The sequence below is a fragment of the Natator depressus genome, chromosome 3 (assembly GCF_965152275.1).
Source record: "Natator depressus isolate rNatDep1 chromosome 3, rNatDep2.hap1, whole genome shotgun sequence".
In the NCBI taxonomy this organism is placed as follows: domain Eukaryota; kingdom Metazoa; phylum Chordata; order Testudines; family Cheloniidae; genus Natator; species Natator depressus.
The window spans coordinates 207,152,549-207,166,550 of NC_134236.1; the positions used below are offsets into that span (position 1 = coordinate 207,152,549).

General features: G+C 51.3%; 1 protein-coding gene across 2 annotated transcripts in view; it reads right to left on the reverse strand.

The window, feature by feature from the left end:
* PPP2R5D (protein phosphatase 2 regulatory subunit B'delta) overlaps nt 1–14,002 on the reverse strand; it is a 52,132-nt gene that overhangs the window by 28,478 nt on the left and 9,652 nt on the right. For both annotated transcript variants that reach the window (XM_074949804.1, XM_074949805.1), the window contains exons 3-6: nt 4,300–4,489; nt 2,292–2,491; nt 1,725–1,835; nt 383–475 (exon numbers count right to left, since the gene is read on the reverse strand). In XM_074949804.1, the coding sequence (XP_074805905.1) occupies nt 383–475; nt 1,725–1,835; nt 2,292–2,491; nt 4,300–4,489 (594 nt within the window). The remainder of the gene's footprint in view (nt 1–382; nt 476–1,724; nt 1,836–2,291; nt 2,492–4,299; nt 4,490–14,002) is intronic.

Below are 14,002 nucleotides of genomic sequence, written 5' to 3' on the forward strand. Positions count from 1 at the left end.
GAAAAAAAAATACTTCCTTTTTTGTTTGTTTTAAACCTGCTGCCTATTAATTTAATTCGGTGACCCCCTAGTTCTTGTGTTATGAGGAGTAAATAACACTTCCTCATTTACTTTCTCCACACCAGTCATGATTTTATAGATCTCTATCATATCCCCCCTTAGTCATTTCTTTTTCAAGCTGAAAAGTCCCAGTCTTACTAATCTCCCCTCATATGGCACCAGTTCTATACCCCTAATCATTTTTGTTGTCCTTCTCTGAACTGAGCCTATTACCCATCCTCTCCGAGGAAGCTATGGGGGCTGCTTGGGTAGTGATATGCAGGGTGCCTGCTAAGCACCCCTTCACAGGGGTCTGAGGTGGGGGGAAGCTGGAACTACTTACTGACAATACAAACTTCTGGTCAATGTATTTCTTGGCTATATTTGGCTGAAAGTCGGGCGACTCCAGAAACCGCAGGAAGAATTCGTACACCAGCTGAGGAGAGTAAGAGGGGGCTTTTTTAAAAAAGAAAAGCTTTACTTAATTCTTCATGCTTTACACGCATCAACAATGTTCCTTTTCCCATCTGATTAGTAAAAGGCTAAAGATTTTTAATGGTGGTTTGTTACAGCAGGCGTCACTAGCGCTAACATGCCAGGAAACAATTAACAGTTGAGAAGAGTTTTGTTAGCATCCGACCCGAGCCGCACCCCCTTTACCAACACAACATACATCCATAGGTACGCTGCACCAACGGGTAATTACTCCACACGGTTACAAAATTGTATCTCATTTCCACTGTGAGTATTTCTCACTTCAGCTTCCAGCCACTGGCTCGTCTTCTGCCTTTGTCTGCTAGATCAAACAGCCCTCTGCTAACAGATACCATCTCTGTGCGTAGGTACTTGCAGAACCTGATCTGATCAAGTTTTCTTAACCTTCTCTCAGAGCTCTGTCCCTAGATTGATTGATTTTTTTTTTTTTTTTTTTTTTTTTGCTGCTTCCACCACATCCCCCTTTCCCCAGAATGCTACTCAGTTTTCAATTCCTATCTGTGTCCATGCCTGAGGAACGGTGGCTCTGTGGGCATGTAGAAGGGAGTCCTTGAGCACCTCCCAGTTTGTGCTCACACGTCTCTGCTGAAATGTTTGCTCCCTATCAGTTTTGCACATAATTATTTTTGCCGGTTAAAGTGTGAAGTAAATGGTCTGGGTGTCCAAGTACGGCTCTTATGGGGACCTAATAGGCCCCACCCACTGTGGAGGGCCTGAGGCTCCTGGCCAGCAGGCTTTGTGCCAGAGGGAGGAAGCAGCAGCAGCACTGTTTCCTCTCACGGGAGCTCTCTCTCACCCTCCTGGGCCAGAGGCAGGGGAGCAGAGGCTTGGGGCTTCTGAGAGAGAGAGAAAAAATAAAGGGGGGAGTCCCAAGGGTCCTAACTTCAAAAACACAAGACCCCCCTAAGCTTCTTAGACTAGCCATTCATTCCCAGTCTGCACCAACATCCCTGGGGCTAAGCAGCACTCACTTCTGGGAGGCTGCAGAATCCAAGGCCTCATTTCCTGTGCTGACCCCCAAAGAAAAGTAAAAGTATCCACAGGGAGAAGATATTTGAAATCTGTGCTTCGAAAACTCAGTACCTTCCTTCCCACTCCTACCTCTTGGTGTCTGTCACCTGGCCAGGCGGCCCCTTGCACTCCATTCACCCACCATGACCTGGAGATGAGGCTGGCAGACTCTCTCTTACCTGGAGATGTGGCCAGGCAGCTTCTAGTGTGGGTTCATCCTCCTCGGGGTCAAACTCTGCTCCTGTTGGATTGGACGAGGGGGGGAGGGTCCGGAAGAGGTTCACTGAAAACTGAAGTGAGAAGGCAGATGAGTGACCTTTCCACGCCTTCCCTTTGGCCCACGGACTGACATTCTTGCAGTGCCCAAAGCTGAGGCTCTTTATAACTGTTCCCAAACACCTCCCGCTCTGGAGGCCAAAGGGTTACAGCTGCCATGCTGACGTCAAACACCTCCAGTGGTGTCTGTGCTGCGGACAAATGCTTTACGCTGCCCTATACCCGACCTATTCCCCCATCCTTCACGCACACACCCCAGTCATTCTCTGGATGGCTAATAAGGGTTTAAAGATGTCATAATCATGTTCCTCCCAAGCAAGTTGTTCTTCCTCTCTCCAGCTGCCCCCACTTATGCCTCTCACTATGTCCAATTTCTAGGCATGCAGACAGAAGCCTCTTCCAGTCCTGACTGCCCTGGCACCTGCTGGGGGGTGATCACAGAAAACTGGCCATAGTCCTGCTAGTCCTACCATGATGACAGCTTCAGGGTAGATGGCCTCGGTGACGACATCCCGGTTGTGCGTGATGTACTCCACCATCTCATTGAGACCAGCTCGCTTCACCTCCTTGAACTTCAAGTCACTGAGCGGGTCGGAGATGAAGTCAAAGAGAACACAGCATTGTCGCAGCTTCTGTATGAAGAGCTCTTCTCGTTCATGAGCGGGAGCATCTGGCAGGGACAGCAAAGCACGTTTCACTCCTGTGCTAACAACTCTTATCTACGGTACTTACACGGCCTCCAGTACTGTGGTATTCAAGAGCGTCAATGTGTAACTGTATTTATCCTCACGGGAGGCAGGGAAGTGCTGTTATCCCCTTTATACAGATGGGGAACTGAGGCAGGCAGACAGACTAAGGCTTTGTCTACCCTGGAAAGTGTTACCAGTTATACAGATCTAGTTACACACACACACACACAGAGCAGACACTTGTATTCTGGTGTATGAGTGGCTTCCCAAGCAATGTAATTTAAACTGAAAAGAGGCTCTCTTACATTGGAATAAGAGTGTCCACGAGGGCTCTCATTTACGGTAGTCTGTGTAGCTTTCACCTCCTCTTAGGATATGTCTATACGGCTATCAAGGGGTATGACTGCACCTCAAGTAGACACACTGAGCTGGCTTTAATCTAGCTAGCTGCAGGACTGCCACGAGCTAGCCCCATGACTAATTACCAGGATTCTGGCAGGCTCGGCCAGCCTACGCTGAAGCACATACTGCCACGACTTCGCTGCGCTGGTCCGAGATAGTTAGATTAAAGCCAGCTCAGTATGTCCACTCGAGCCACAATCACCCCCTGGGATTGCAACATAGACACGCCCTGTGATAGTGCCACGTCACAGCGTGAACTGAACTCACCTCTTACCTGCATCTGTCTTCTTCTCAGAACATGCGACTAGTGGCTGTGAGCGAGGCAGCAAGCAGGAAATAAAAGGCAGGTCCCTGCTACCCAACAAGCAGCAGGATTTGGAGAGTACAACAGCCTGCTGCAGGGTGAGGGATGTGCAAGAGATGGTCACTGTGGTCTGGGTGGGATCTACACTGGGGTTTCCAGTTGAGAGGGAGCTGAGAAAGCAGGTGAGCCAGGCTGGGAAGCAGCTCTGGAGGAACAACCAGGTAGAATGTGGAGGCTAGAGTGGATGGCCCTTTTGCTGCATAGGGGCCCAGGTTTGGCCCCTAGGGTAGAGGTAGGATGTAGACTGTCCTACTCCTCAGCTGCACCACCGTTGGAGGGGGAATGTAGATATGCCCCACAGTCCAGGGGAGGAGCTCTGTAAACCCCTAGTACCAAGGGGAAATGCTCTGAAAACTCCTGGGAGAAGCAGCACTCGCACACTGATGCTAAAGAGAGGGCTGTGGCTGGACCTGCTGGAGCCCCTGTCCCACTGGGAGAACACTCACGGGGTTCCTTTTACTTACTCTGAAAGGGGAGGGCTCTTACTGTGGTTGCAGGGCTCAGCTACTGCCTATCACACTGACCAGTATTGTCTCATTGTTTGCTTGTACTTCCCATCTGTCGTCTCTTGTCCTGGGGCAGGGACTGTCTTTTTGTTCTGTGTTTGTACAGCACCTAGCACAGGGAGGGCCCTAGGCCCTATGGGAATACAAACAACAAGCTACCCTATCACCAGAGGGGGACTGAAGCAGCATAAGGACGTAGCTGCAGCCAGACAGCAATGGGCAAGGAACCCTGGAACCTCAGTTGTGACTCCTAACTGGAAGCTCTCAGCCCCCAATGGCTGAGGAAGTGGCAGTTGCTTTCACTATGGTACTGTAGGCATCAAGGCTAGCATGACTATTGCTGGGCTGTCTCCAAAGTGACCACTGGACTGTGGCTGTCCTGCCTCGAGATGGGTTCCAGTGAGCCAGGCAGACCTGAGACTTAGCAGACATACACACCCACAAACCTGCCATGTCATAGAATATCAGGGTTGGAAGGGACCTCAGGAGGTCATCTGGTCCAACCCCCTGTCCTTACCTTTGAGCGCAGGGAGCTTTTGCAGTTCCCTGTTTTTGCTCAGGTTGAAGCGGGAGGAGCTGTGCCGTCGCTCCTTCTTTACAATCTGGGGTCCTCCAGAATACTTGATCTTATTCAGCTGCGTTGGTGGTGGGGTGCTGTTACTGGGGCGCTTATTTGAAGTCGGTGGTGGCAGCTGCTGCTGCTGGACCTGACAGGGGAGATCAAGAAGAGAACAGGACAATCCAGAACCCCAGATCTCAGCTCTAGTAACCTGATACACAAGCATGTGGTGGGCTACAGTTTCACAGGTTGTTTACCAAGACAATACACTGTCAGCCTCCTCTTGAACTGAAGAATCTAGCAGCTCGAATTATGGGAAAGAAACAGGGGGGCCTAGACAATAACTCAGAGCAGGGTCCAGCAATCATGCCACGTATGCATGGCAACTACGTCAATTCTGCGTTGAATGTCCCTCTTGATATCTGCCGCTGGGAGCATTCAGTCGATAATTCTAATCTTGGAGTGCTTCTTTTTTCCTTAACATTTCCATGTCTAATTTTAAAGTGCAGCATGTCCTACTTTTCCAATTAATCTATTCTGAATTCATTTAGAAAATAAAGAGTTAAAGCTGCCCCACACTGAACTGCAGGCAGAGCTACAGTCAGTGATTAATTTCTGCAGTATTCATGATCTGGAGGATGCCTCTTTCTGACATTCCTTTGTACTTTTCTAGCAGTAAAATCAAAACTAGCAGTGTAAATTGCAGGGGGAGGAGGAGCCAGAAACCAAATCGTGCTACCCTCTGTATTTTATCAACCCTGACTTGTCATTAATAGCTAACTTTCTTCTGTCTCCTCTCCCTGCTTGCATAAACTTTTGTAACTCATTTCCCCCACCAGCTGACAGGGTGTGGGTTATTTCAGTTCTGAAGTGTCCACATTTTTGATGTCACAAAACAAACGTCGAAGAGTGCAATGGGTTTCCCCTCCTGATGAATATTCTGGCCCAGATTTTCCAAGAGCCAGTGCCCAACCCCTACCATTGAAGCACCTAAGGGAAGGGACCAGATTTCCCAAAGAGCTCAGAACCCACGAGCGCTCAATGGGACTCTGGACACTTCATTTAAGAGCTTATCTTTTAGGAAAATCTGGCCCACTGTGGTCCAGATTCTGCCCTCATTTACATGCACCTGACCCTGGAATGCATTTTCCTCATTTTTCTGTTCCTGAGCCCAATCCTGAAAACTCTTCCTCACCTGAGTATTGCCAGTGACTGCAGTGAGGGGACTGGGTGGGTAAGGACTACTTGTGTCAGGATCAGGCCCTCTGTATGCTTCTGGTTTTACTCCAACTCCAACCTCAGGCTCTTACGCTGATGCCCTAACTGCATAAAAGCAACCTGTCTGGCCACCCCTACAGTTGTTTGTGGGGTGCTTTCCCTCACTGTCTTGCTCCCAACATTGGGCTCGCTGCCACCCCCCACATCCCAGACTGAACCCAGCCCGAACCCAGCCCAGGTGAGCCAGGAGGAGGAAAGACACAGACAGGGGTTGGACCCCTGCAGGAGGACAGGACTCCACTCGAGGGGGGCCAAACAATGCCACCCCAGGGAGAAGAGGGGGCATCAGGGTGGGTGCTCTGCATGAGGACCGGGGAGAGGTCGGGGTGTCAGGGATAGAAGGAGGCAGAATCGGTACTCTGCATGGGGAGCAGGGACAGTTGGAGGTCAGGGATAGTGCGGGCAGGGTGGGTGCCCTGCATGGAGAACGGGGGGAGGTCTGGGTGTCATGGATAGAAGGAGCAGGGTGAGGTCAGGGTGTCAGGGCTAGAAGGGGTCAGGGATAGAGGGGGCAGGGTAGGTGCTCTGCATGGAGAGTGGGGGGGAGGTCGGGGGTCAGGGATATAAGGGGTTGGGTGCTCTGCATGGGGAGCAGGAGGAGGTCAGGGCTACAAGGGGGCAGGGTGGGTGCTCTGCATGGGGAGCAGCGGGAGGTCGAGGTGTCAGGGCTAGAATGGGGCAGGGTGAGGTCAGGGTTTCAGGCCTAGAAGGGGGCAGGGTGGGTGCCCTGCATGAGGAACGGGGGGAGGTTGGGGTGTCAGGGATAGAAGGGGGGCAGGGTGGGTGCCCTGCATGGGGAGTGGGGGGAGGTCAGGGTGTCAGGGCTAGAGGGGGGCAGGGTGGGTGCCCTGCATGGGGAGCGGGGGGAGGTCGGGGTGTCAGGGCTAGAGGGGGGCAGGGTGGGTGCCCTGCATGGGGAGCGGGGGGGACCAGCTGGGTCCAGGCTGGGAAGAGGGGTCCTGGCCATTCGTGTCTCTCTCCCCAGAGGCTGCTGCTCTCAGTCTCTGCCCATTCACCGCAGTTCCTACTTTCTCCCTGGCCCAATCGCAGGCAATGCAGTGGCCACTCCAGCTCCTCTGTGTCCCACTCCCACCCTCACAGCAGCCACTCAGCCCTGCCCAGCCTGAGTCAGCAGCCTGGCCCTGGCAGTGCCCGCTCCGGGGGAGAGGCACAGTGTGTGACATGTGTGATAAACGGAAGACAGCTGCGTGGCTGCGCCACTGAGCACTTTACTGGGAACACTTGTGAGAGGGGGGCCAAAACACCTCCCCGCCACCGGTGCCTTTGAATCAGGCACAAGTGAGATAGCCCCTAAACATCGCAAGGCCAGCCCAGCCCCCTGTAATTCAAGCACTGAGCTTTCTCTGTTGTCTCTGCTCCTGAGCACATCCTACAAATCCCTGCATCCCTGCCGTCCAGTCTGTTGTATTTATAGCACCCGCGCAAAGTAAAACTCACGTGCTGGGTGTGTCCAGACATGCCATGGGATAGCAACCTCTGCTGCAGAGCTCCCAGCCTAGGTTTATGGCTCTTGTATCTTGTCGGGGGGGGAGGGGGGGGCACGAGAACTTTCTGTGCCACCAGTAGCAGTCACCCAGCTATTGCCAGGGTCCTGTGTGCATGACCGCACAGGGAACCCCTCAGAACCATGAGATGGCAGCTGGGGAGACAGTGTGAAGGGACCTGGAGAAGGAGCCCAAAAGGTGGTACAGAGCGGCCTGGATACCAAGGCGAATGCTCCAGAGACAGAATGGGATGGAGACTGGGTCAGTCTAAAACCCGCTTTGCTCTGCTCCTTTGTTGTGAGAGCAAAGTAACTGCCCCCGAGCCAGCAGCCATTCCTCCATGCTGTACAGTCATTGCCTACTTGGCCTCACCCTGCCCAACCCAGACACTGCTCTCTTCCGCAGCCTTGCTCTTTGTGCCCTCTTCCATGGCCGGCCTTGCAGCTGAGAGCCTCTCTCTGTGCAAGCCACCTGTACTCCCCTCTCCATCTTCTGCCCCCTACTCCACTAGGGCCTGCTGGAAGCACCTAGGGACATAAGTGCTGGAACTAGGGGTGCAGGAGGTGGTGCAGCACCCCCTGGTTTGAAGTAGTTTCCATCATATCCAGGGTTTACAGTTTGGGTCAATGGCTCTCAGCCCCCCCACTATACACATTGTTCCAGCCCCCCCGCCTAGGGAGACCCCGGCCATCTACAGTATTTACCGAGCACATCATCACATGCAATAGCACCAGAGGATGTGCCAGGATGAGGAGCTGCTCCACCCCACCAAACCTCCATCACACCACTTCTGCCTCTCCTGTGAGTCCTTGTCCCCTGAGCCCCCAGTAAGCTACCCCATCCCTGATGCTCAGAGGTGCTGCCCAGCACGTGGACTCAAGGGGCAGAGGGTGTGAGGCAGGCCAGGCTGGATGTGGGGTACCCCATCATTAACCTCTTTCCACAGTGAAGTTTAAGTCTGCGTGCGTGGGAGCAAGGGATGGAAAACACAGGATTCCTGAAGTTGACACAGAACAGGACACCAGGCTTTAGAACTCCACCAGGGACACAACCCTGGGACTAACCAGCCCTCAAAGGCAATGGAGACTGGTCTGCCTGGGACAGCTACGCAATGAGCACAGAGAACGCAGGCCTAATGTTAACTTGCCACTGGACTCTCATACATTGGGGGCTGTCTGGTGATGCACAGAGCACAGCTGTCCAAGCAGCTCTCACGCACCACAGAGTAGATGTGTATGGCGCTGCCATGCAGAGAAAGGCTCAGCTCAGAAACGGTGTGGCAACTCTTTTTCAGACTTGTTTCTTTGGTGGATTAATGTCAAAAGACCTTTCAAGAATGAGTTTTAGAGGGGTGCACTTGGCACAGGGAGGGATAGCCTGAAGAAAGAGAAAAGAGAAGAGCGAGGATACACCATTTCCACAGCTCAGCCATGAGAAGGGAGGATACAAAGGGGGCAGGTATGCAAGAAGTTTGCAGGGAGCAATGAAGCAGGAGGAAATGAGAGCAGAGATGCAGGACAAGGTAGAGTTGTGTAGAACAGGGACCACGAGTTTTAGTGGAAGGAGAAAGGAAACTAATGGAGGGAGCTGGGGGACTGACATGATCAGAGCTGTGGGATGTCAGCAATGTAGGTGGAAAGCAGGCACCCACGAGGAAGCAATGGCAGTAACTGGAGTGGGAGATGACCAGAGCACAAAGGCTCTTAAAACCCATCCTTTCCAGCCTGGTTATAGGAGAGATTCCTGAGTGGGGGCTGGCAACCTAGATACAGGGAGAGGAGAGGTGGGTGACAGAGGAAGTGCTGGAGAAAGGACAAGGGGAACGAAGAAGAGCTAACAGCAGGACATCAAGGGAGAGATTTTAGAGGCACTTGGGTGCAAGGCTGAACAAGGAAGATCTGAGAGTCATCGGGGCAAAGGCGGTAACTGACCTCCCTCCCCCTATAGCAGATGAAATCCTAGGAATAAGATGTAGATGGAAGAGAGACATGGTGGAGAAGTAGCCAAAAGGAGATCCTGAAAGAATAACTGCAGAGACAGGAATCAGCTGCATCCTCCAGAAGCTTGGAGCAAAGGGGAGGAGGGAGATGAGATGCAGGTAGAGGTAAACAGGTCAAAGGAAGGTCTGGAGACCAGGGCACACCTGACTGCTCAAGAAAACAAATCCTATGAGAGAGAGAGGAATGGGTGTCGGAGATAGTGGGAGTAGCAGAAGGGAAGGGTGCAGGGGACATACCAGAGGATTAAAGGTTAGAGAGGCCCTTGAAGACGGAGCCTGAGGGAGGGAGGGACAGATGCCAGGTGGGCACACAGCACAAGCTGGCTAGACTTCCTGACAATGTCAGTGTGTTGCAGGGCAGAGATAAGCCAGCAGCAGAGAAGAGATGATCCACACAAGGCACAGGAGGTGTTCAGCAAGGAGAGGCTGAGCTGTTTAGCAAGGAAGAGGACAAAGAACAGAGGTCTCGCCAAAGAGGCCTTCCCAGGCACTCAGTGGTGCAGGGGAGTCGTAGCGGACACATGGGGTGAGTGGGCAGGGGAAAGAATTACTAAACAGGATGCTCATGTAGGCCAGTGGTGGCTCACAAGACACCAGCACTTCCCCTTCACTCCTACCTGATAAATCACATTTCAAGTCAGTGAAAATGTTACTTTCCTAACAGATTTCCACATAGGCCATTGCTGTAGCCGTCTCAGCGGCTGCTTGTTTGCTTGTGGGAGGTGAGCTGGCCCATGTAATGATGAAGGCTGGAGATAAGACACTAGCAACAGGTGCTATGAAGTTACTGGGGATGCTATTCCAGTACTAGGCTATTCCTGAATATTGATCTCTCATTTGATGCCTTAGGCCACTGATTCCATTTGGCAGGATTTCCACTGGACACTTTCTAGAGTCCCAAAGTTCTGTTCCTCCCCTGACTATTCAGCCTTTGGAATATCCTTAGCAACTCAGAGGTTTGTTCAAACACCGCTAAGGAACTTAAAAAGAAGAGAGCTCTCCAAGCTAGTTTATGCCCTTTGCACGGGGCAGAAGAAAAGGCAGAGAGTCCACAGGACGGGCCAGCCTGAAGGAGAGACGTTACAGCCAGAAACAAGGAGGAACACAGATGGCCTTAAACCTGGAAACACTCTGCGGGAAGCACGGCAGGAAACAATACTTTCAAAAGACATCTGAAACTGATGGGATCTCCCTTCTCCTGGTCCCCCCTTCTCACCTAGAGAGGTGACAGGGAACTCTACCAGCTCAGAGACCACGCTGCATACTAACAGGGTCTGGCTGCAGGCACTTCACTGGGAGTCTGGGAAGGGCCTTGGTACTTTACTACTCCTGCTTTTGAAGAGCCTTGAATAGCTGCTGTAGATGGAGGGAAGCACTGTGTAAAGTTTTAACAGCTGGAGAGTCAAAAGAATAGCGAAGATTTGCTGGCTAGAGAAAAGCCCAACAGAGAAATCCTGATAACACAGAACTCCTCTCTGCACAGGGAGGGGCTCTGTACACTCCCAGCTCAGGCTAGGGATGGGGGGTTTATAGTTATTCCCTCACACTGCTGTGCTCCGAAAGATTTTAGTGGAAACCGGTACCAGGAGGACTTCTTACTCTCATCACGCACTACCCGTGGTAGGTTTGTTGTCCCACAGGTTTGCTGGCAGAGCCAGCCCATTGGGGTCCCCCACCCACTCCTGACTGGGCCGGGGGAGAAATGCAAACTCAGAAGACGATTTTGCATTTTCTTCTAAAGAGTTTCTAGCCTTGAAAATGCAGCAGACATAAATGGATCACTGAAGCTGAAAGCTTGTCACTTAATGCACAGAGATGTCCACCTTAAAAGCCCTTCTCTCCAGATTAACACTGCTCAGTGGCTGGCTGGTCTCTGAGAAGAATGAGGCTGGGCACTCATCTCCTATCCGGATAGGACAGACTTAGACGCCTTCACACTACGCCAAGGCAAGGCAGCTCAGGGAGGCTGCTACACTATTCCCCTCTGAAAGAGGCTGCTTTAAAAACTAATGTCAACATTTGATGCACAAGGAGTGTGGAAGCTACCTCCTCCTGGAGCAGCCCCCTTGCTCAGGCCCAGAGGACATGCCAGCCACCACCAAAGCTAAGTTCTGGTTCTCCACTCTCACAGACTCTTCCTCCCCATAGCCAGACACTCTCCTCCTCCTCCTCCCTGGGGACTTCGTTGTGTCCTCAGATAAGCCCCAGGCCCTTGACCTCCTCTTCATCCTGGACTCCCAGAGCCTGCGTGTCATTCTCCCACCCATACCCTTGAGCTCACAGGTTCTCCTCTCTGTGCTCTCACATACTCCAGCCACTCCTATTTGTGGCTGAATGCTCTCTCCGCTGCCTCACCCCTCGGTACACAGTCCTGCCTCACTGCTGTCTCAAGCTCCTAAGCTCACCAGGCTTTTCAGCCCAGATTTGCTCTCAGCCCTTTCTTTGCTGACTCTTCTTCTCCAGCCCCTGGAGCCGATACATGTAAGTGTCTCTTCTACCGCCTCTAGCCAACTGCCTCTATTAAAATCCACCTCCCCACACCTGAAGCAACCCTAGTTCAATCAGCTGCAGACATCCCAGCATACTGCAGTGACAAGTCCCATAGAAATGCCTATGAAGTGCATGAGACAGCAACTCAAAGAACAACAGGCATGTCCCTATCCCCCATGAGTTGGGAGTCTCATCCCTGCCTCTCCCGAGCCACTTTCCAGGCTGCAGAGCAACCTCTCCACCCTTCCTCCCTCCCCATGCGCTGGCAAGCCTCACTCCCTCTTCCAGGCCATTAACTCTCTTCCACCCACCCACTTCACCTGCCCCTCCCAGTCTCTCTCTGGCTAGAGATGAGTAACTCTCCTCCTCCTCATTCCCCCAGCTAATACTGAAATGATTTGCAGCAGCATATCCTCCTCCAAGATCTACACTGACACTTCTTCCATTATCATCCAGTTCCTTAAGGAAACCACTTCCCCAGAGGTCCCTTTCTCCCCCATCTCCACAGATTTACTCCTGAGATTCCTAGCACTGGTAACTTCTCTTTTGGAGTAAAGTAGGTACCTTAAAAGCCCCGTGCCTAGCTACTAGGTGCTGCTGCCACTTGACCATTGATACTTTCACCTTAGCTCAGTGACCTCTTGACCAGGTAGAAATGAATGTACATTTTATAGGCATTAATCCTGCATCCTCCGCTTTCCCCCATCACTGGCATTGCTGAATGTTTTGAAGGGCTGGCGGGTCTCTGCACTCGCGCATGGATTTAAAGGTTTCCCTTCTCCAGTACAGATCCATGATTGGCTTGCATGGTATTTTTATTTGCTCGTCCACAATAGCGGAATTCACCACTAGCTTACAGCACAGGCATCAAAGTGCTGAAACTAAGGGCTTAGTGCAGGTTCCCAAGCCCAGCCCCTCACCTGCTTCACACTCACCCTGATTTATTGCCTCACCCGCCTGTAGACCTGCTAAAATTCACAGAAAGAAGTCCCAATTTGCTGCACCTGTAAAGTCTACCAGAGCAGGGCTTCTCTATGGAGAGCCTTAGCCCATTGGAAAAATGCTTTGTTCTGGAAGCAGAATTTGAAACTCTGTTTGAGAGGCAAGTTTGGCAGCAAGTCGCCTGCTTCTTCCTGTGATGTGGTGGGAGGGAACAGGGAGACGTGCTGGAGCAGGGTTGCCCTCTTGCTCTATACAGTACTCATTTAAATATCTATTGATAACTTCAAAACAGGAAAACTCTCCCCCCCCACCAAAAAACCCCCCAGAGGAAACAAAACTTCTCTTAAGAAATGCACCTGAGCAACCTCACCTCTCTCAAAGCAATCAGTGACAAACTACGAAATCCCCAGTTAGGGCAACATTCGAATCCAGTCCAACTTCAGCCCACATGCCTTACCCCTCAAACACATTCATGGACGCATCACTAACCCAAACTCCCTTTTGCCTTCCACAGAAAGGATCACACACAATGCACGTCTCTTGTTCCATTCACCAACTAATCCATCCTCCAAATATTCAGGTAGTAACAACATGTGATGGATTGCTGACTTACAAGTATGTCTGCTGATAGTTCTGTATGAATGTTTCTGAGCATTACGATTAGTCACTTTGTCTCCTGGAAGAATTTAATCCAAATTAAGAAAAAAAATGGTTACGTGTCAAGAGACATGTACTCATCCATTCCATAACAGAGCGGTCTGCCACTAAGGGGGAGAGAGCACAAGAGGAAGAACAGCCTTGAACAGAGCCTTACAGGTAACCCTAATGAGAAAGAAGGAGAAGAAACACACAGTAGGAAGCACACTGTAGAGCTGGCTTCTCCCTCCTCCTGGCTGTATCACCAAAAGAGAGCTGATGTTCTACCTCAACAAGGAGCGGGGTGGTTGTTTGGGGTTTGTTTTGTTGTTTTTTTAAAACCATTCTAGGTTTCTTCTACATCCGTAGCAACCAACATTATTTGCCATTTTGGGTCACTGAAGGAAGCTTGCGAGCGATGCTATTTATACTCTCATACTTCATCACTTGGTCCTAGGAATGCAGCACTGCAGCTTCTCACCAACCTGACTGGGGACTGCTCAATATTAATTTGGTTGCTTCTGATTGTTGATGGCCACCTTTGTGTTTGAAGACATGAGACTTGTGTTCTTCTGTACAGCACTGTGGGATCCAAGGATCAAGACTGCTGTACAAGAGGCAATGATTAACTCATGTGGCTGGTGTTGGTGTCCCCTTGCTTCCTTCTAGCCAGGAGGAACTAAGGTGGGAAATTGTTTTTAAAACTGTACACACCAAAAAAGGGGGAAAATCCAGCATGGAAAAGGAGTGGGGACCAACAGGCTGAGACTAAAATGGAGTGGAGACCACGGATCACTAAACGGGAGTCCCC